The sequence below is a fragment of the Corapipo altera genome, unplaced genomic scaffold (assembly GCF_003945725.1).
Source record: "Corapipo altera isolate COAL_440 unplaced genomic scaffold, ASM394572v1 268, whole genome shotgun sequence".
Taxonomy (NCBI): domain Eukaryota; kingdom Metazoa; phylum Chordata; class Aves; order Passeriformes; family Pipridae; genus Corapipo; species Corapipo altera.
Genome location: NW_020884901.1, coordinates 4,437,466 through 4,460,973, shown reverse-complemented (window position 1 = coordinate 4,460,973; position 23,508 = coordinate 4,437,466). Strand labels below are relative to the sequence as shown.

General features: G+C 38.9%; 1 protein-coding gene across 1 annotated transcript in view; it reads right to left on the bottom strand.

The window, feature by feature from the left end:
* The window catches only part of MED27 (mediator complex subunit 27), an 84,324-nt gene that overhangs the window by 34,456 nt on the left and 26,360 nt on the right, over window positions 1-23,508 (bottom strand). The window contains exon 3 of the mRNA XM_027650190.1: window positions 16,760-16,890. Coding sequence (XP_027505991.1) covers window positions 16,760-16,890 — 131 coding nt within the window. The remainder of the gene's footprint in view (window positions 1-16,759; window positions 16,891-23,508) is intronic.

Here is a 23,508-nt window from a genome sequence, read left to right as displayed (position 1 = left end):
ACCACCTTTTACCAAATACACATTTCCACTTTTCTGATCACCTACTTGAAGTTTTCCTTGAGGGAATTTCATAATTAGTCCTGATTTCTAGCTCTTCACAATTATGCTCTGACCAAGTATTTCGATCTGCCTGTGATACTACAGAGATAAAAATCTATCTTAAAACTCAGAGGTTTATCAAAAGACTCCTTCAAGGTCATCTTCACACTCCAGTACAAAAACTGGAGATAACAAGTACAATTAGGCATTTATAAACTCAAGACTTGCAACACAATCAGTTAGGAGAGAGAAGCCCTTCAAAACATTATTTTCTAAAAAATACATTTTCATCACTCCTTCCTCCAACATGACAAGCTGTTCCTTAGGTTGGGAGTTTTTATAGGGCTTATGGAAATTAATTGCGTGGCTTCCGCTGAAAGTCAACGTGGGGGAGGAGGGCGAATTCCCTTGAGGAAATTCTCTGAAAAAAACCCTTTTAAATAAGAGTTGGTTAAAGGAAAGGGTTTCTCATGGCAGTTACTCCTGGGCTTGCTGAACATACCACGGCAAAGCGACTGCAGGAATTCACTGCACCTTTTTGGCCACTTTCCCACTGTTTTGGCCATTTTCCCTCTCATTTGTTATCTCCCCTCTCACAAGGATCACTGTGCAGCCACCATGGAGATCAGACAGGCTTTATGTTCACTGTGGCTTTCTAAATGCTGGAGCCTCTGTGCTCCCTGTGTTCCACCCCTGCCCTGAACAGGCAGAGCAGAGTTTAAAACCTTTCCTGGGGTGGAGGCCTGGACTAAAGCCAAGTACCACTGCAAGCAAATACAGAAGTTCAGAAATGTAGTTGTTTTACATTACCTGCAGAGGTACCCTAAAAAATAAAACATCAACTAACATTCATGACAAATATATCTAAAGCAGAATAACCCCTTTAAAACCATCCTGTCTGCTGCTATCAGGGAGAAATGTTCAACCTATTAAAAAATAATACAATTCTGTTTAAGTATACTAACTGAGAAAAGTGCCTAAGTGAAACCCAAGGAATGAAGATCTCCTTAGGTAAATACAAACATGATTATTAGCACTGCCTAGCTTGGTTCCTAGTTATGTTTCCCTAATTCTGAGCATCCACTTCATGAATATCGAGTTCAAAACTTGTAAACAGCAAATTCCTTCAAGGTGATTATTCAAAGTAAAGAAATCTCAAACTGTCAGATAATTTCTAACAGCAAAGAGGTACAGATTTTAAAAAAAAAAAAAGGAGAAAGGAAAAGAAAAGGACAGTCTTGAGTGGCATGAAATAATCCACCTGTACCTGGGACTGTACTTGGTCACCAGCCAGAACTCGGACTCTGCCAAATGACATCTCAGAGGTGCTGCTACAGACAGGCAAATAAAAGATTTCTTGCAGCCCCTGCAGACAACATCAGCCTGATGAACCTTTTCTGATCTGCAGCCGGGGTGTCTGGCCCGTCTGTCAATGCCAGTGGCTCGCAGCAGGGAGTGGTTTATTATTCCAAAAAGATGCTCCAATAAGAGGGGGTCAGCCCTGAACCACTACCGTGAAAAGATTTAATTAGATTTTTACACTCGCTGAAGACATTCCCTGCACACACACAAAATATTAAATATGGAGATAAATGATAGTCTATTTTAAGGCAAGGTTACTTCTGTGGTCTGTTTTAAACTCACTGTTTGTATTTTTCCTTGTCTTGAGAGGGCTCTTTACATTATCCAGTTACACTGTCCAGGTTTCTTGTGAAAAAGATTCAGTAATTTTTTGATTTAAAACTCTCAAGGCAAATCTGCTGAAGTATTCCACCCATACAGAGCTCTATCTTTTCCTAGGAAAAGTTCTGATCCATCAAAACACCCCAACCATACCAAATGAAAGAGAAAAAAACCAACAAAACATCCCAAATTCGCTTCATCAAGAGTAAAAGCTGCAGAATAGTTTGATACCAAACACATGTACAACATATATCAATGTAATATTGTACTATAGTGTTTTAATTAAAAACATACTGGATAAAGTAGAGAATGGGACTCAGCTATATTAATACACAGAGCTGCAAACTATCTGCACTAGCAGACAGAACATTCATTAAGAGTAAAATTATATCAAAGATCTTTCTAAAAGCCACCAGAGGAAAGTTGAAGTCAACCATGAGGGCCAGGGCTATTAGAGCTGTTTCAATCGTTAGGAAACCATTATCTCAAATTCATGCTGCTACCAGGATACAGGTTCACCCAGTAACATGACAGCAAATTATATGATTAATTAGCTCCCACACAGCTCCTCTGAGTCAACCAGTTGAAACTGATGCTCTAAAGAAACAGATAAAATATTACTAAATGGTACCTATTGCCTCAAAAGACTGTCCTGCAGTCATGCTTCCAAACATCAGTGGATTTGCAGATGTTTTAAGGGAGCTCTCCTACCACACTCACTTTGCATTCACTACTCACAGCACTGACACTGATGTGCCTTTCTGTATTTGATTTTGCTTTCACCACTTATTATTTTTGCTTTTTGCCTAAAATTGCAGTCATCAAGTTTCCTGTAGATTCAAAACACAAACACAAACCACACTTGCATTCATCCAGTGTCAGATCCATTCTTAAGAGCACTTCAGAGGCATTTTTAAAAAGGAGACAAAATATTTGCTATTGATTGCATTGTGCAACTATTTGGCAAAAGACATCGGACAAACATTGCACAATATCTCTGAAAAAGAAGCATGAAGATGGGAAAGCTGAAAAAGAAAGCTCAACTGAGAACAAAACAAATGTAGTTGAAGTTACATCCACCACTGAAAGCTTTACTGCTTTGACTGGTGTCCTGCACCCCATCCCCTTATAGACTGAATCAGCTGCACCCAGTGAGAAGTCAGCAATAGTAAAAGACAGTATATGGGCAAACAAAACAAAGGGCTCATTTTGCTCTTTTCAAAGGCTTTAAAAAACCCCCAAACTCCTAAAGCATGAGCTTAAAATGCATGGGGGTACAAACATTTCCCAGCATCACAGGGCAGCATCACTGACATGCCAGGAGAGGCTCTGTGCTCACCCATAGCTGGACTTTTCTCAGTGTATCTTCTCCTTCACACTGAGGAGGTGGAAATGAACATTCAGGATTTGAAATGAATATGGAAATGTGGAAATGAATATTTAGGATTTGAAAGCAAAAAGGGTCAACTATGGACAGATCTTATGTGAAAGGAAAAAACCTCTTTATTGAAATTCTCTGAAACAACCAACCAGAGCAGGTTAAGAGATAAGGAAATATTTGAAACAACCTGAAAATGAAGGACCATCCAACACCCAGGTTCTCTACATACCTGCTTCACACCAGTATTTTAAGATGTGCCAAGAATTTCAGCAGAGGTTATTTGAGAGATATGCAAAACACAGACCTTTAAGATCTAGTATATGCTGACACTTTAATAAAGCAATTAGTGCAAAAACAAACAGTGGCTCACTTGCATAAGAGCTTTTTGGTGGAGGATGGTGCCTAAGACACAAAGAATTAAATAGCTTAAATACTTACCAGCACAGAAGCAGCTGATTCAATCATGGCACTGCAGAGAGAGGCAAAAGTACAGAGCAGGAGAGAAAGGATATTACAACACTCAGGCTTCAATATCAGAATCTCTCTGCCTGTCGATGACTTAATAAAAAACAGAGGGAAAACAGCGATTGTGGAACAACAGAAAGAAATTAGTAGCAGCAGATAATATTTTAGTTGTACTAGCAAAAATCATAATTGATTTTCTGTCTGTGCTGTTAGAGCTGCTATCTTTGCACCGAAAATACATTTTCATTTTGAAAGCGTAATCACACGTTAAAATAGTTCTACCCGGCATTTTCTGTCCACAAGCTCATTTTACAAGGGGTATACAAGAGTCACCATTGCTCTGTCATGTCAAGAAATCCATTTCACTTCCTTAGGAATATCCAAGATTAGATGGCATTAGATTTGCTTATCATCTATTAGGCTGTAAAATCACGTTGCTGAAGGAGGAACCTTTTGTCTAAATGAAGAGCAACTTTCACAGTAGAAAAAGATCATGGAAGTATCAACTCAATAAACTGCTTTAAGTCAGATTTTAGATTTTTTAAAAAAATCATACAACTATTATTTTAAATGCCAAGCACTCCTGCTTGTAGCACTCCTTTTAGTTAACTCATCTGCTTCTCATTGTGGTTTTTTTAAGCAGGCTACTCTAATCTACATTATCACTTATTGCAGTTTCTCCAAAAATATCTGCTTGCTCCTTCCATCAGTCACCTCCCTCAAACCCTCCTTCCCAAGGTTCACAAGAAGTGGGTTTTCAGTAGATCTGCATAAACAAGAAGCACTAACTGGACCTCTAGGACTGCTTTGGTGACAGCTACAAGTGCAGCCTTCCACCCCTGGAGGTTTCAGGATTCAGCTGGGCAATGTCACAGCTCATCTGACTGACTTGTGACAAAAGATCACCTCTGAATGGGAGGATGGACTCAATGACCTCCCCAGGAACTTCCAACTCACTCTCCAACTAGAAATCAAAGAGGATTAAAGGCTGGAGCAGCCACTGCCACAGCACATTTTTCCATTAATACCTACTTGGCTGGGAAATACAAAGAGCTGCAGCAGGGAGAGATTGGTGGCACCTGAGCAACAAACACACAGGAGAACAGCTGGAAGAATTACAACTACAGAGTCTGATCACTATGCTCCATGGACACGTCACACCTCAGTTACTGAGACACCAAACCAGTGATTATCAACCAGGAATTATTTCCTAAACTTTCAAATTTACAGGTTACTTGCTAACAAAACACCTCAGCAACAGCCACCTAATGAGCCTTATACCTTCTTAACTCAAATGTAAAATAGAACCATAACAAGAAGTTAAAAAGCAATAAATGTTTAAGCTTAGGTATTATTTGCAGTAAAGGTAAAGTACTGTTAGATATGACTATGATTCTTCAGACTGTGAGTCTGCCATGTAGCTGATTAGCCCCAAATTTAGATCCAAGTTCGATTTGTCTTTCAGTCCTTCACAAAAGGCTCTTTTTCAGACCTGTCTACAAGGCTCATACATATTTGTCATGAGCAAAAGCATCATCTCTGCTGAGCAACTGTCAAAATGCAAAAGCCAAAATGAAAGAAGGTTCTGCATGTAAAATAGGGAAGTAGAAAAGCCTGGGTTTTGGCTTCAGGGGAGCTCAGTTTTATAGTGCTATTTTGGACACAGATATTAAATTCTAACTTAAAGTGCATCAAAACAGTAGGGTGTTTTTTGCCACTTCAAGAGTACATTTGATTTTAACACCAAACACTGACAACAATCAGCAAAAGAGCCCAACAGTTTAGAGACTGCAGAAGTTTAGGGAGCTCGACACAGACTGACAGGTTCCAGCCAGGTTTGGTGTGTAATTATTTCATGTGTTGGCACTTTGTCTTCCATCAGTGAAATGAACATCTAAAGGCAAGAACACATCAAGGATACAGGATAATCCATCACCACTCATTTATCAGAAGGAACCTGCCAGTGGATACTGGGAGCTTCCTGTTAGGCCTTGTAAGTAGGAATTATCTGGTCATTCATTCCTCACAACACCTCACTCACAGACTTTGGGTTTTGTAAAAAATTCACTGGTTTTGAACAACTGACAATAAAAGACAAAAATCCAGACTCTTCCCTTGGATGAAAACATCTGCCTTATGGTTAAGGCCTTCTCTTATCTCTTCTCTTATCCCGGCTTTGTACCAATATTACTCAAGTCACTCTCAGCTCCCCTGCACAGTTTCCAGATGATACAACTCACACTGTTCACGTGGGGAAACTGAGGCATAAAACAACTCTAAGAAACAGCAATTTGCTCTGCAAGAACTTATTCTGGAATCTCTGTATCTTTAAGTGCTTTCAAACACACATGATACAGAATGAAAATGCTGAATGCTATCCCACAATCAATGTGAGGGATAGAATCAAAGTATTACAGGCAATAATGGAGCATAATGATCATACACAGAATGCAATCTTTATTTCACTTCATTCCAGGTAAGCTCAGTAAAGGTTAAATAAGTGATTCACTACTTTACCTCCGTACCAAACTCTTAGTTTCTTTTCCAAAAAGGAATTTGTAAGAACAATCTTCAGCAACACAAAAGAGTAAATTCAATTTCAATGCAAAAACTGCTGCATGGAGATGCTTTTGGTTGCTAAAATTAGAAGGGCTTACTACAGGATTCCCCTGGCCATGACTCACAGACAATAAAGACACTGCAAGCAGCCACAGAAAAAAGTCAAAACTAAATCTGCCAAAGTTAATAAGGTCTTCCCTGTCCAGTATTTTACTCCTTATGTTAGCCATGCAAAGGTAAAAGTCAGGTAAATAAACAAATAAGGAGGTGAATGCATCCATGTCTCATCAGAAATGTGCATCACACCATTAATACACTTGTTTTCAAAGTAACACACACATTCTGCTGAGTAACATCACTGAAATGGAAAGGATGGTGTTACTCTTTAGTAGGTAAAACCTGCACAGCAAAGAGAAAATGCCTTGAAAAATTAAACCATCAGGAATGAAAATAACAGTAGAGCAGCACCTATAAAGGGATGAAAAACGAGTCACTTCATTCAGTGAAACTTCTAATGGTGCTATTTCATTTATTTTTCCCACTGGCAGTTGGGAAAACGGGACTAGCAAAATAAGTGCATCAAAATACTTCAAATCATTACAAATGAAGATTATATTTAGAGGGAGAAAACTACGAAGTCATCAGCTGGAATTTGCTACCCAAGCTTTTCTTCATTTAACCCATCCATAGGGTTCCTTGTAAACACATGAATACCCAGAGAATGCCCTAAAGTGAAATTAAAAAGTAATAACAGCTATTTTTAACATCAGGTAAAGAAAGCAGAGCAAAGCAGTTCTACTCTGTATCCTTTGTAGTTAGAAAGGGCATTTAGGTGTCCCCTCAGACCCCACCGTGCACTTCATCACTTGGAAAACGTTTCCCCTTTGTAGAGTCACTGTTGAAACTCCAGGGGACTTTAACTGCCTTTATTTCCAGGTATGACTTGCATTTTGAGATCTTTTCACTGTGACACACACCTAGAGCTTCCTCCTCCTCAGTGGCTCACATTTGAAATCACTTTTATCCCCCCTCACTGTGTAGCTGTTTAGTTCTCCTCTCAGAGAACCAAAGGTCACTTGGAATCACATAGAGGTAAAGATATAAAGCCATTAATAAATACACTCAGAGTAAATTCACATCACTTTATACAATAGGATTATACAATAATGCTGGTCTGGTTAAGCCACCAAAACATAAAGACCTTCTCCCTCCACCTTATTCCAGCTCTGCTCCTCCTGCTCTTCGTCTCTGACAAGGCAATATACAACCAATGCAGGTGGACACACTTGCTGTAATGCATTTCTGAATTTGGCAAGCAGCAGTTTTTATTTATTCCTTTCAGACTGATTGTCTGCAGCAGCAAAGCAGCCTCAAATCCCCATCCCCCAAATAGGAAAGCTAAAAAAACAAAAAAGAGGGGAGGGGTTAAAGCAATCGTGTTATAAAATCACAGCTCTAGCAAAAGCTTTGATATCATTATTATGTTCATACAAATTTCCTCTCTTATCTAACTTGTTCTTCACTGTCTTAATTGGTTCAGCCACTCATAGTTTGTGTTCTTTTTTTTTTTTATTTGACACAGAAACAAGCAGTTAAACTAGTATTTGCACTCTTTAATTACACATTAAAATCTTCATCCTTAACTTTCTTTTTTACTGAAAGTACAGGGATTCCCTACAGTGCAATATTAATGTTCTGCTCTAAATGCTGCAAGGGCATCTTCTAATAGTAGTGACTGTGGAACAACTTTTAATTAATTGCCACCTTTTAATGGCAGTTTCCCACAAACATTACCTTTAAGGCAAACATACATCAAAGAAGCACAAATTTGTTCTTTTACAACAGAGCTGCAGATCCCCAGTAACACTAAACTCACTAAGGGTCTGTTCTGGATCTGTGCATGTTCTGGAAAATGAACATGCAGATCAGGTTGGTACATGGCCCAGAGTTTCCAAAAAGATTCAGCTTTTTCACTTCCCAACTATGGAGTGTTCCAACTAATCTTCCCCAAAGTAGATGGGAATGATTTCAAATCACTTTGCTCAGTCACACAGGGCTGCACATCACAATCACAGCAATCCTATTTGGGGGATTATTTGTGGAATATGAAACCAAAGTATCAGGAGTCATCAGCCCCAGGTCCCTTTTGGCTCATGTCTCCACAACAGGCTCGTGCACTGAGCCGTCCACATCAGGCCACAATGGCTCACAACCTGTAAGTGCAGCTCCACACACTGTAAAGAAATTATGAAACCTCAGTTACATGCACTCTCTTTCCATAGTAGCTGGTTAGAAGAGTTGCTGAAAACTGAATAAATAAAACAGAGTTTTCCTCCGTGTTAAAATCCATTGTAAAGTTTTGCATCACAACTGATATTTGCTACCCAGAGAAGCTGCCCCATCCCTGGAAGTGTTCGAGGCCAGGTTGGAGCACCCTGCTCTAGTGGAAGGTGTGGAATGAGATGAGCTTTAAGGTCCCTTCCAACCCAAACCAGTCTGTGATTCTCTAATGCATTTCAATAATTCACTGTGGAAAAAGCAACATCCAAGATCCTTGTATTTTGTATTGTATGGATAGAAATTATTCTCCTGTTAATGAATATCATAAGGAACATTCAGTTTTAGTCAAAGTATTTCCTTTGGACAATCTGTGTTGATCAATGCCTGCTGGTTTTTTGTAATTACTTTGTAAGAAACTATACAGCTGTATAGTACTTAATGGAATTAAATTAAATTCAGCATATAACTACAACCAAAAAAAAAAAAAAGGCACTGATTTGGCATAACAAAGAAGATTACTGCAGAACCCCCTGCTGTCAGATATATCAACATATTAGGAGATTAAATCAAGATTAAAATGCTGAAAAGAACTGTATTTCTAAAGATGCACAAAACAGCAAAACCTGTCTTCTGTATCTCTGGCATCCAAACAAGTTCCAAAGCACCTGTAAGGTTCCAAAATTAACACGACAGATAACCCAAGTGAACAGCACTGAAAACAAAGCAGAGACATCAGGCAAATTAAGAGTAGCTTATTTTAAAATTTACCTTTTACACTGAAATAAAAAGTTCAACTGGATTACCCCCTTCCCTCTTTTTTGGAGCAGAGTTTAGTGAGGCATTTTTAGCTACAAACAGTAAGATGACCAATGTTATATCTCTGGTATGTCCATAAACGTTGCCATTGAGTCTAAGAGTAACTTAAATCAGAATTTCTAATACCATGCTTTGTAGTAATCCAGACAGTCAGACTTCTTAGCTTTCAGTGGTGGGGAAACAGTGTTAAGAGGAAAATTAAGAAACTGGGATTACAGAATTACAACTTTCCTCCTGTGCCCTACGATCCAACTTTAACACTTATTTCAGAGAATCAGAAGTACCCAAAGGTCTCACTAAAACAAGCCTTTCTCTATAAAGGTCAGGTTTCTTTTCTGTAAAACAACTTGTCTAAAAGCAAACTGGTGTCATCTCTGCTTGGTAAGCAGCAGGGAAAAATTAAGAAAGAATCCCAAACAAACCAGACATGGCTGTATCATAAAATAACTTGAAACAATCATATTTTCAGTAGCTGCTGAAATTCATTGTGATCTGAATTTCTCGGCATTTATTTTCCTGTAACAAAGCTGTCCAAATGCCTGTCTCCTGTTTGCTCATTATTCTCTATTATATTCTACATGGTTTGAAATTTCACTTGAGGATGCTGCTGCTCTCTGCAGCAGAGCTGTAGGTGGCACTTTGGATATTCTGCAGTTTTCCTCTAAAGAAACTAAATACTACATATACACTATTTGTATTGCTGTGAAAAATTCCAGAGGAGCACAGATTATCCAACCACATCATTACACCAACTCCCTCCTGCACCACTGTGCTTAGAACAGAAAGGAGCAATAACCCAGCATGGATTTTAGAACTGGAACAGATTTGCCTCCAGGGAATGGCCAAAGGCTCACAAACCCACCTGCTTCAAGAGTACAACCAGTTTTATCAGAGGTTACAAAGAACTAGCACTCTACCTAACTAGACTAGCTTTGGTAGATAAAATACCAATATCTGAGAGGGAAAGCCAATATTTTTGACCTGTGCAAAATAAGGAAGCTTAGTACAAAGCAAGACAAAGAAACCTTTAAGAAAGACTGACCACAGTACATCATCACCAAATATATGGGCAGGAATAAAAAAGAGCAAAGAACCCATTGGCTAAGATTCTTTGAAGTAAGGGAAAGTAAGAGTTACTTAACAAGGTGATGAAGTACAATATAGAAGGTACTAAAGGTATTTTCTATTTAATTGAAATATGAGACTCGAGTATCCTGCACATAACCTCTGAGCCCACTGAACAGAATGGCAGTGAGGGATAAATGCAATGTCAGTGCATGGCAATATCCTGAAACTGCCACTGAAACAGCTCCACAAAACAGCTGGGGAACAGGTGTTCAACAATTTACTAAAAATAAAATGAAAACAGCAGAATGATGTGATCCAAACTGTGCACAGGACACCAAGTACTGAAATTAATGTTCCATCGACACGGTACACGGCTGCAAAGTAATTAAACTTATTCTTGTAAATATTATTGTCTTACAATATAAAGAACTAATTTTTAATCTTTTTTTCTTCCTATGAAAAGGGATTAATTTCTGGAGCAAAAGGGTCACATGTTTCAGCAACAAGTTCTTTTACAGTTCCTGTTGCACTGCCTTGCTAAAACCAAGCTAAAGGAATTCCATGAGAAACTTAAACATGAACAGGGATATGAAATGAGCTCCCAGTATTGAAAGTTATTGGAAACTGATCTCTTCCTTATTAATACAATTCCCCATCATGTACAAAAAGATATCTCCATGTTCCAGAATGCAAACAGAGTTTTAATCTTTAATTATATTCTCAACCTCAGCTCTTCTGGTGAGAAGTATAGATGTGGGCCTGAGGATTATTGCTTTATTACATTATCATCTCCATGGTACTTAATGAATATTGATACTTAATGCAGCTTTGCCAGTACAGGGAAAGAAGAATTTCACAACTGCACAAAGAACTTCTGATGACTTCTCAAAAGGGAAAATACAGCCCCACACTTGGCTCTTGTACTCTTGAATACTTCAAGAAGAGGCTCAGAGCTTGGAGTCCAGCTCATAGCACTGAATTACTGCAGTAACAACACTCACATGTTAAATATAAATAAACCCACTGCCCACAGCCTGTACCTGGTGAACTGGTACATCAGATTCCTCATGGAAACCCAGAAGGTTTGGGTTGGAAGGGACCTTAAAGATCTTCTAATTCCACCCCTGCCACAGGCAGGGACACCTTCCACTAGAGCAGGTTGTTCCAAGTCTCATCCAACCCAGTCTTGGACATTTGGTTTCAAAGTGTGAATCCCCAGCTGGCATTTCAGATCTCTAACACAGCCAGTTCAGACTGGAGAAGTGTATTTTAAATGATTTCTCTTAAAAAAATACAAAACTGATGAAAATTTACTGCCTTAAGCATGCTTTGTCATTACCTTTAGACTATCTTGCCTTTCTTTCATAATGAAAATCCCAGAACCTAGGAAGCAATTAGATGCTGTTTATAAAACAAAATGCAGAAAAAAACCCGTTTTCCTTCAAAAAATTCTTGGCAAAGAGCTCATCAGGATTTTTCCTTAATGCAAAAATTATAAATTATACAAGCTTAAGTTCCAAATAATTTCTTCTGGTACATCTGATGACTGAGTGTATAGTTTATAAATATATATATGTGTGTGTGTATATATGTATGTATACACATACCTTTCAGTTAATTGTTAAATATAGCAACAGAATTGACAGTGCACAATTCTATGTACACAGCACACAAACACAACAGAATCTGTCAGTGCTACTTATATGACAGAACCATTAAACTGACAGAGAATCAATGCTATGACAGAACAGCACTTTGACTATGTTGGTATTGAATCAAGCTACAATAAGCACAGAGTTGGGGATATCTGCACGTTTTTTTTCCAAATCCAGATGAACAGATACCTGCTGAGCCAGTAAAGTAACTCTGTTTAAGGAGACCACTCACTAAAGAGCATCTTTAGCTGATGCAGTTCCAAAGGATGGAAAAAGTATAGACTTCTTTTGGATATATTAATCTTCTCTAGAAGAAGAATACAAATGGATTCTGAGGTGTAGAGAGCAGATTAGAGACCTCTTCCATCTCACCCAGAACAAGTGGCAGAAACAGCCTGGCTGTCCAGAGTCTCTATATCCTCAAGTACATCCTTACTAACTCCTAAAAGAAAACTTATCTTCACAGGTTTTTGTGACTCATTTATCTAGAACAATATCATGGGCAGCACTGTCCTTTTTTTTTTTTTTTTTAATAAAGGAAAAGTAATTTTGCTGGTGTGCTCCCAGCAATAGAGTACAAACTCACAGATCTTTTTACTCAATCTATTACAATGTTTTCACTGTCAGGTTGTGGCATCCATCAGACCACAAGAGATTTACAAGACAAGTTGAAGAGCCTTAAAACAAAAAAATATTGGACTCTCTTTTACTCAAACCTCTCTGTTCATTGAGCCTGAAGATGTCAAACAACAATCAGATTTCCACTTGTTTATTGTTTATAGTGTGCTTATTTCTCCAAAACCACAAAGTGACAACAAATGACCCTAAAAGGCACCACAAAGGGCAAGAGTCTCAGTACCTTTGGTCCTGATCAAGTTCTTGTTCTGGCTATTTTCTTCCAGACAGAGAAGACAGATGATTAATCTGGGAGCACTAAGAAGGCCCCACACAACAGAGCTAAGTCACAGGGTTTCCAACTGAGACTCCTAAAAATTCCCATTAAAACTAACTGACCCTCTTGTGTGGGACAATGAACTTCACTGCAAAAATACAGTCAACATCCTGTGCTTTCTCTTTTCTTTTTCCTTCTTCATCTCACAGTGACTCACTGCTGTCATTTTCCAGCTGGACAGTGACATTCCAGAGTCTGTTGGGATCCCAGGAGGGTGTTCCACCAGCAGGGTGGAACCCTGGGCAACCCCTGGGAACATTCTGCTCCCTCAGGGTCATGGAGCCAACTCCATAAGTGGGACTTTGCTTTGGAGATGTGGTGCCAAGCAAAATAATACAAGATTAATTAACTGCATCAACTACTACATTTCAAGAGGAAAGGAAAAACCAAGTTGTCGTTTCTTATTGTCCTTATTTATGCCACCCTGGTTTTCACGAGGGCTGCACACAAACACTTCCCCAGTCACTGGGAAGGAGCTGACAGCTTTCAGCACTTCAGCAAACACTGCTTTGAGACTCCTTAACAGAAGGAAGGGACCAGCAGCCAGATGAGAAGCATGTGAGGGAATGCATCTATTAACACGTACAGGGAGATGTCTTGTTAATAGAAGACAGAAGGAGGGACAAAGCAGGCAGAGAAAGCAGCCAGCAGTTAGTCATTTCTCACACGGATCATTTGGCTAGAAATGAGACACTCATCAATCCAGCCTTCCTTTCTGCACTTTCAGAGCCAGTGAAAACCACTACTGAAAAGCAAAACCAAAAGGCCTCTCTTTGAAACTGCTCAGCACCTCGAGGAGCAAGAAAATGTAAATTTTCCTGGTAGTGGTTGCACAGGACAAAGATCTTCCATATTCAAAACCACCTTTTTGATTCAAAATTTCTGCTGCTGTTTCAGGTATTGACTGGTGAAAAACTAGAGCCTCTCATCTCCAAGATACCCCAAGGTTGTCACAACATACCCTGAGGCTGGCAAGGGACAAAGGGCTGGGAGCCCACCAAGAATCAGCTTTGCCATTAGTGAAAGCCCTTCTCCAGCTCCTTCTGTGAGTACAAATAAAGAAAGAGATGGCAGAGCCTCCAAGACAAACCAAGAAGGTTTGGGGTTTGGTTTGTTCCTCTATTTTTGGGGTTTTGTTTGGTTTTTTCTTTTTTTAAAGGCATTTTGGAGAAAAAGGAGGAGAAAAACAGAGCAGAGAGAGAGACTGAGGGCTCAAGTGAATAGTGAATTGACACAAAACTTGATTCTTGTGCTGCATCACCACCCTTATGAGAAGAAACATCAAGTTTGTGGAATACAACTGAAGTCTCACCACAGCAGTAAAGATTAAAGATAATTGCTCAGCTTGCACCACTGCCATAAAGAAGGTTGTGCAATAGCCAAAGTTACTCATCCAGCTTCTTCAAGAAACAGGAACATAAATAAATAAGTAGATTAGTAACGTGCTCTCTAATATTTCCTTTAACTCAAATTGAGACATATTTACAACCAAACTATCCATGTGCAAAATCTGCATAAGATTAAAACAGGTTTTAGAAGATTCCTTGCCCAAATCATCACCTGTGATACCTCCTGAGCAAGTGTTTCCTGCATTCCTGTGCTGGCAGAAAGGAATGATTGCAGTGTTGCTGTTTGCTCCAATCTGCTCTCCTAAAATGACATTTTGGTACACAGCTGGTTTTGACTACTTATGTTTAAGAAGGGCTCCAGATAATATAGTTACTCTGAACAACATTTAATAAACACTTGACTCATTGTTACTCAGCTCAAAGACTTGTCACTGAACTTGATTTTAACAGCACACATCAAAGCCAAAACAGACCAAGAAATAGTTACCCCTTTCTTGATGAATTAATAAAGCTAAAAAAAAAAACACTCAGACCTTGAATTGCCATGGGAATATTAGTATTCAGGATGCCCTTTCAAGGAGATCTGTGGTTTTGCACCTGGATGTTTTCTTCTTTTGCATTTTATAGAGAATGAAGGGGGGGGGAAATAACACAGTATGATTCATCATTATTTGCATGAAACTACAGCAAAATCAAGATATTAAAATCCATTTGTCACACTTCTATTTTTTTAAAATACTTTTCATAAGCCAATTTTCATAAGTCTTTTCATAATCTGCTTCTGCACTGTGTTGGAGACAAGATATGGAGCTCAACAGGTATTTGATTTGACTTAATATAACTATTATTCTCTTAAGACACACCAAGATAGCAAATAAGAATAAATATGGAAAGGGCAAAGAAAAGCCAAAGAGGAGGAAACCAGTGACAGATAAAGGGCCAGCTCAGCAGAAACACATTTTCCCTGTAAATAATGCTGGAATTGGTAATAAGATACCGAAACATAATTCAGCTACTGGTTGAAGTTGAGCAACCACACTAAAATTTCATTCTATTTGTAAATCCCAGGTAAATGCACCAAGGAAGAAAAAATCACTTGCAGATAAAAAGACACACAATACTTCTAAAAATATATATTATGTATCTCACATTAGGATTTATACAGCTGCAGCTGTTGAAGAACAGATTTTTCTATACAAAACCAGAAGCCAGTTCTTTCTCTATATATATTTCTAGTGACTAGAGAAGCCATGATTAAAAAAAAAACAAACAAACAAAACACTAAAATATTTTACAGACTTTCTGAAAAAACTGTGGCAACTGGTATCACAATACTCCAGTTTATAGACTTCTTGGAGAAGTCCATTTGAAGCCCCAGATACCCAAACAGAGGAAGAAAACTGATTGGCCAGTTTTGTCACAATATCCCCACTGTTCTTTCACACCTATCAGAGAAACAACATCTGGTTTTCAAACTTCTGCTAAGCCACCCTTCTAACTCTCCTTTGTCTGATGTATTGGTAAAACAATAGAACATTTTATGGATTCTTGAATTGCCAGCACTTTAAAGTTAATATACAAGGGGAAAGATCTACTGATTCTGATTTTTTTCCTAATTTCCTTTAAGAAAAAACCACTAAACACAGGCCTGTGGGCTCTGGTGACAACAAGGACTTTTATTATTGCAACTATGAGGTTTTTGGTAGCACAGTGTTTATACATCAGTGACTCTTGTTTCATGAAGAAAAGCAGGCAGTTTCCACAAACTACAACGAACAATTGCTTAGCACTTCATTTTCTACACAATAATAATTTTCTTACATGTAACTAAATAATTTAGGCAGTTTATTAATTTATAAGCTTAGCTGTGGACATCTCTGTGTTTTTGGCACCAGCACACAGGCTGCCTAAAGTGTTGATACTCTCTGTCCTCGAATAGTTTCTAAGTGTCCTCATAATTGCTTGTCACCTGTAAAAGAGGTTCAGATCCAACGCAAAATTAACATATGGTGAACAGATGGACTCAGAAGAGACGTTTGCCGAGAAAGTACTCACACCAAAGACTTTCTGGCTTCATCTCTCAGGACCTTCAGAAAAGTCCTACTTGAAGCTCCAAGTCATACTAATCAGGGGAACATCATTCCTCAATGACAACCTCGTGCTGCAGGAACTTTTCATGACCTGTTACAAAGAATCCTCGCCAGTTTTCTGTTGTGATGGTGCCTCCGTGAACAGAAGAGACAAAATATTGGTTCCAGAAGGTACCCACCCCTCAAACAAGAATGATCTATACTGTATGAAACAAGAATACAAGCATAAGGGTGCTATGATGGTGATTAAAGAAAAACACAATAAAAAGTTCAAAATAAATCTGTGTCCCCCACCACCAGGGACATTCTTCCAGATATTCCATTACTTACTGAGGAGGTAAGACAAGAATCACAATAAAAAGTTTAAAAGAAATAATCTGGCCCCCCACCATGGACATTCTTCCAGATATTCCATTACTTACTGAGGAGGCAAGACAAGAGTTGTTGGCTGGGCTTTTGGTCTGCGCTTTGCAGAGACTCCCATCTGGTTGGCTGAACGTTTCAGGGACTGCTGATTCAAAAGGCCAGATGCCAGCCCAGCATGGTACTGCAGCTGGAGGAGAAAAAAAACCATGGATATATTAAAATACACACACCACTGCAGTACTCTGTCTATGTCAGTCCTCTACTACCTGTTCCACCTGACTCAAATTACAGCCCGTCAGTCAGTTAATATACGGGATTTCAGACATACTGCTTGGATGGAAGATGACAGGAATAAAAGCACATGGAAAAAGTCTGCTGTGAAACAGGTATTAGGAGGAAGTTATGCATTAGGGTAAGTAAGAGGATGAATCAAAGACTTCCTCTCAAGTCTAACTCTCCTGAAACCTGGGCTTGCTTTTGAATGTTAAGACTGTTTTCTCCTCCCAAGGGACCAAGCATTCTTACTTTTAGGAAGATGATAAGAGGAAGACAGAGGCAACCCTTTCACTGTATAAACCAGCTTTTTAGAAATAACACTCATCTTTTTCTCCTTAAATATAAAACCACAAAACATTCACAAAGAAGTTTCTACCACTATAAATAAAAATCCTGCCTTTAAAATACCTGCTCACGCATCTCCACAGCACTGCAGAAAGATTCACATTCAGTAGCTTTCCCCTCTAAACTTTTCTTTTCTTTGCCAACAAAAGACAAATTTATGAAGGACACAACATGAATCTGCAAGATTTTGAGTGCCCTCCCACAGCTTTCAGATTTAAGAACAGCTACAGAGCTGTGCTTGCCCTGGAACCAGCTCCAAGTGCAACAAGTCACAAGTTCCCCTCTGAAAACTTTCAATTACATTCTTAGTTTCCCATTTTTAAAGCAGAAGATTCAGTGTGGGACATATATAATTTCCTTCATCATTCTGATGCCTTCCTCCACGTGTTCATTAAATTGTCTGAAGATTTGTCCTGCAAGAGGTGAACCATTTCACACATTAACACCTCTAATCCCAAGGTCTGCAGCAAAAAAAGAAGGTTATGGTTAGAAAACTATGACTTAAAAATGTTTAGAAAATAAAGTGGTCTTAGGTCAAGTTGTTCTGCAGGAACTGACTGAAAAGGAGGGAAACAAAGCTTGGAAGTGATCCACTTGAAAATGGCTATGAAAATGAGGGAAGGGATCCCATGAGCCAATCTGCCTCACATGTCAGTGCTCAAGCACATCCAGAAGGATTTTTAACAGGCTCCTGATTTATTTGGCTGCTTTGCCACGTGATCTCAGCTGTGGTACAAGCGAAGACACACGGAATTTCTGATGGGAAGAGAACTGTGCTCTGCCAGGGACGGGCAGGGGGGGTGTTGTACTGCCCCAACCAATGAATTTTGCTCACATTTGTTTCTCTCCAACAGTTTTCTGAAATGAAAAAAAATCAATTGGAGGGACGGAGGATCCATGTTTGAAAGGTGATGTTTCAGTATCAGGGGCTTAGTTTTCAATCTTCACTACCTGGATTTGCAGGGAATTAAAGGGAAAGACAGCTCTGGCAGAAGACCCCTCAGACTCCAGGAATATGTTTTTCCCTTTTCCTCTTGCAGTCCTCCCTCACCACTTTGTGCTGGTGACTCCATTCACTGATGTTGCCTGTGCAGGTATTTCAGGTAAATCACACCAACCTTTTAAAAAATATTTCATAACCTCCCAGTCTGACATTCAGTGGTCAGGCATTAAAAAAATCAACAGAAGGAATTAAAAAGAAATATATTCCAAAAAACAATTCTATCCCTCAAAGCTGACTCCCAGTGATTAAGGTATTTTTACTAATTATTTCTTCATAATCTACCTTTGCTCCTAGGAAAGCAGATCCAACTGTCAAAATCTATAAGGGCGATTAAATATTTACCAAACCATCTTTATATTGGGAGAAAAGGTCAAAGTTAATAAAACTGATGGGCAGCTTCTGTCCAACTTGATTTATGCATTATTAAAGTATCACATCCTGCACTTGCACAGGATGCACTCCTTTTGGGGGATGAGGGGTGTTAAACTGAAGGGATTGGGAAAATTTCTTAATCATTTGTTCTGAGGAGCAGAAACAAGACTGAAAATAGTGCCAAAGTTGGACCACAAGCATCAGAACTACAGTCAGGATGGATGGATAAAACACCATTCAGTTCCTTTTTCCTCTTGCAAAATAAACACCTTTGACTGCCAGCATTGGCCAGGAGAGAAAATCTCAGCTAAAAACAAGTCAATCCCCCCCAGATTTTTGCTTACTAATAAGAGAACATCTCTAAACATACTCTCTCCATTTTAGGGAATGCAGGTGAAATGTCCTGTCAGAGGATGCTGCAAGGCTCATGCAGGGGAGCTCATGGGACACAAACACTTGGAGGGTTAACAGAATGGCAAACAGCCACAGCTTTATCCATAAAATATGGTAAATACTCCCTGAAACGAGTATTAGTGCAGCACAAGTAGTGCTGCAAATCATTCCTTTATCAGCTGCAGAGGAACTCCCTGTCATACAGAGGCTTTATTACAGTCAGCATCCATGTCTTTCAGCTTTGGGGAATTCCAACTGGTTCATGTGTCTTTACTGCCTAATGAAATGTTCCTCCACACAATTTCAATAAGATGGATCTTTTTCCCCCCCAATACGTGCAGATGAAACAGAAAATCTATTTCGGAAAACCAAGAAATCAAAGACAACGACGACAAAAATCAATTTACAACATTTAGCAGCCAGGATTTACCCCAGTGCCAACTTGCAGAGTTTCATGATGAGTCTCATGATAGCTGGTATTTTTCTAAAAAGTGCAGTTCCAAGTTGATGTGTGAATTCTACATTTTAAAATCAAAAGCGACTCTAGTTCTCAAGGATGTATGAAAAGTACTGAAAATAACACTTCAATATATACAGAAGCTTTACAGGAAGGTAAATAAAAACAGAACTTGGATTACTTTTAAAATTTTTTTAAGATTAATTATTTTTCTATGTTAATGGTCACATGTTTTTTAGAAGAAAATATTATCACTAATGTTTTCCAAGTGTCATAATTCACATTTTCAGTATTCCTGAGTATATAAAAACTACATTAATATATTAACAGCTGTCTTCCTCACTAAGGGAAATACACACCACAGAGAAAGCACTTGGGAGTCACTTTTCTTGTGGCTGTAACTGTAAGGAGGGCAATTTCTTCAATCACATAAGATTTCTTTGGCTTTCACATGAACCTTAAACAGAAAAGGTGTGTTAGGGAATCACAGATTTGATTTAGCTCTGAAAGCATTAATATTTTTTAAGATGTTAATCCCATAATATCTTTTATTTCTTCTACCCCGCTGACTCTTCTTACCAGAAATAAGGTAACGCATCTCCTCAAACAATCAAAACAACAAAAAAGAATCCCTCCACCCACCCAAAAATCCCACTGTGTTCTGCAGAGGGTCTTTAAGGTCTGGAGCAGACAGAAAACTTCTGCTGCAGCCAAAGGGCTCCAAGTAGAACCTGCAGAAAGGCCCCTTCATTTAACAGAAGTGCACTGAGTAGCCCGTGACAGGTTTGCATCTTGGCCTATAGGATTACTCTGCAGTGCCTGTTATGAAACTACAGACGTGGACATTTGAAACTTTAAAAATTAAAGCCCCACCATTAGAAAGATTTTGGGTCTGGAGGTCTTCAGTTTACATAATTCATGGGCTGGAGGTTTTGCATGTGCTGAGTGCTGACCAAACAAGGCAGTGCACTGCACTTACTGACAAGGCCATGCCAAGTTGCAAAATCGGTTGAAAGAAGGTAAGAATCAGGGAAAAGAAACCCCCCCCAAAAAAAAAAAGAGAAAAAGAAACAGTCAACCACTTGGAGTCTTTACAGCTGATCACATCAGCTCACAGTTGCATTACATTTACATATTGCCATTATTTAAAGTTTTTTAAGCACCAACAGGTTTCCTTTTAAAAGTGAAATCAGAAGAATGATGTTCTTTACAATCACATTACCCTGTTTTTAATGTTCTTATGTACTTACTGACCACAAAGATAAACAGAAAAGCATTTTTCTCAGCTATAGGTAATAAAAAAAATGTTTATTTCCATTCCTCTAAGGAATGGAGTTTCAGAGAGGTGGCTGCCAGACACTTACCCCTGTGGCATTTTCCCAGTTCACTGCAATCCTGGGGATGCACATTTGCCCCCTTTAAGACACCCAGTGCTCTGCTCCTCATCATTAAACTATTTCTCCCCCCTTCCAGCTAACAAGGGATTTGTGCATTACGATAAAACTCCACTTATTCTTTTGAAAAGAGCAACGAGCAAGCGAGCAGGACACTCCCACAGTTTCATCTCTGCACACTAAAGCAGGCAAGAGAAAAATTACACCACCTTAATTGATATTTTTTCGCTTCTCTCAGATAATGAGGCCGGTTTGGAAATTCTCTTTCTCTCCAAACAACGTTTGATCATTTTAGCATAGCTGAATTCTTGACTTGACCAAAACAGCATCAATAAACCAAAAGAACTGTCTCTGATTTCTTTACTCATTGGTTTTCCTGTTGTGGGACTGGGTTGTAGGTTTTTCAATTAACAAGAAAGCTAGACATTTTGTCTTTATTAAGACACTTTTTCCAATTTTTAAAAAGTATTTATGCCCCCCAAACAAGACCATTTAAGCAACAAATACCTATCCATGACAGGAACAAAGGCTGCCCCCCATTCCTTTTTTTAAAAAAAATCCCTCTATAAAAGTTACTGCACATTTCCCTAAACATCCTGATCTGACTAAACTGGGAAAGTAATGAGCTCACACTTCTCTTAAAATCCTCTCCCATGCCCCAGCTTGTACTTGCATTGCACCAAAATGCACAGAGCCATGGCCTCATCCTGGGCAATAAACCAGGACACAGAGCAGCCCGAGAACATCAGCCTGCATGGGCAATCTTGCTTTTCCCTTAGGTCTCTCCTGCCTCCCTCCCTCCCTCAGCTTGGGAGTTCAAAACCAAGTTTAGACATTTATATATATATATATATATATATATATATATATATATATATAATGGCACAGTAGTAGGAGATGCACTGATACATATCCCTGTTTCTTTTAACACCCTGTCTTTGCTACAGTTTTTATTCCATTGTCTTTGAATTCGTATTTTTGCTGAGGGTGCTGTTTTAATTACTGTCACATTTCAGCCTTAAAGTGTGTTCTTCCCATACTTTTCTTTCGAAAACATTGAAGTTCTGGTGATGAATGACTGCTGATGAATGTTCCCTCACTCCAATACTGCTTGCAAGTCTTTGGCTTTTTACCATGCAGAGATAGCAAATTTGGCAGCACTTTCTGCAAGGAATTGGTCAAAACTTCAGCATCTGCATCCTTGCTGCCAATAAAATGACCTGCACTGTTCGAAGTCTCTCCAAAAGCCACTACTCCTCCTCCACATTTTTTTCTCTTAAAGTATTCTGCAATCCATTTAATAGTTACAGCAGTGACATATTCTTGATTTTTGGATAATGTCAACACAAAGGGACACTACACAGCGAACAGGCTCTGAGTTTTAAAGAGATCTAGTCTTTGAAATGGATAAAGAGGCAGAGTAATCACAATCTGGGGTTACACACTACTTTATTTACTTCTTCAGAAGGATAACTACTTCATGCTTGAGATGTTTATACCTCCAGGTGTTCTGAAGGGCTTGAATACACATATTTCCTGAATGATAACTCAATGAACTGGCATTTATTTCATTGTATAGGCAGCTACAACCCAGACATGACAGAATCACAAAAAGCAAAGTAAAATTATTACATTATGTTCTGCATTTAAATGACAGAATAAAACCACGTGCAGTGACAAACCACAGCATTTTCAAGTAACACTGAACTCAAGGCAGGGAGTTGGTACAGGCAAATGGTCTTTAGTGTTGCTCTGTGTGGTATATTTACATTTGTGTGTTCACTTAAAATCTAGATTTTATTAAAATCTAAAAACCCAAGAAGTGCACGTGATCAATGTCTGACAGAAAACCCTAACTCTTTTTTGACAGAAGTATTATCTTTGTACAGGACAAATAATCTGTAGCAGGGGAAAGTCATCATTTGAACTCAAGACTGAATAAGGACACAACCAGTACCTTCCTTCAGTGCTGCCGTGCTCCCCTGAACAGACCCCAGAACCCTGAAGACGTGGCTCTCACACTAAAATTAGTATTTTCTAAAGCCTCAGACTAAATCTTTGGTGTCAGGGGCTCAGCTGGCAGTGATGTCAATATAAAGAATGATCTGCAGCCCCCATGAAAGGGGATGCTCAAGTGCTTAGGTAAGAAATGTGAAGATACTTTAAGCTCGAGTGGTGGAATAAAGGGCTGCAATCAGGGACAGAAACACTCCTCAAACTGTCCAGTAGCATTGCCACCATTTGCAGCTGTGTGGTTGGGATTCACTACAACAAAGTACTTTTCAGACAAATAAAGAAATGAATACTGTTCTTCAATAAACTGTCTACAAGGTGCAGCTTATGTAAATCCAACCAGCCCAGGGGCACAGTCAGACAGGGGGAGACTGACGGTCAAAGGACAGATGAGGGAAACCCATTAGTGGGTAAGAATGGAACAGTAATGACACCAGCCAGTACTTGTGCAGCTAATTTATTTTTTCCCTTAACTCATTAAATTTAATTGTTTCAACTTCTGTTAAATGCCTTTGGCCGCTTGCACAGTAATGAAATGCACAATATATTTAG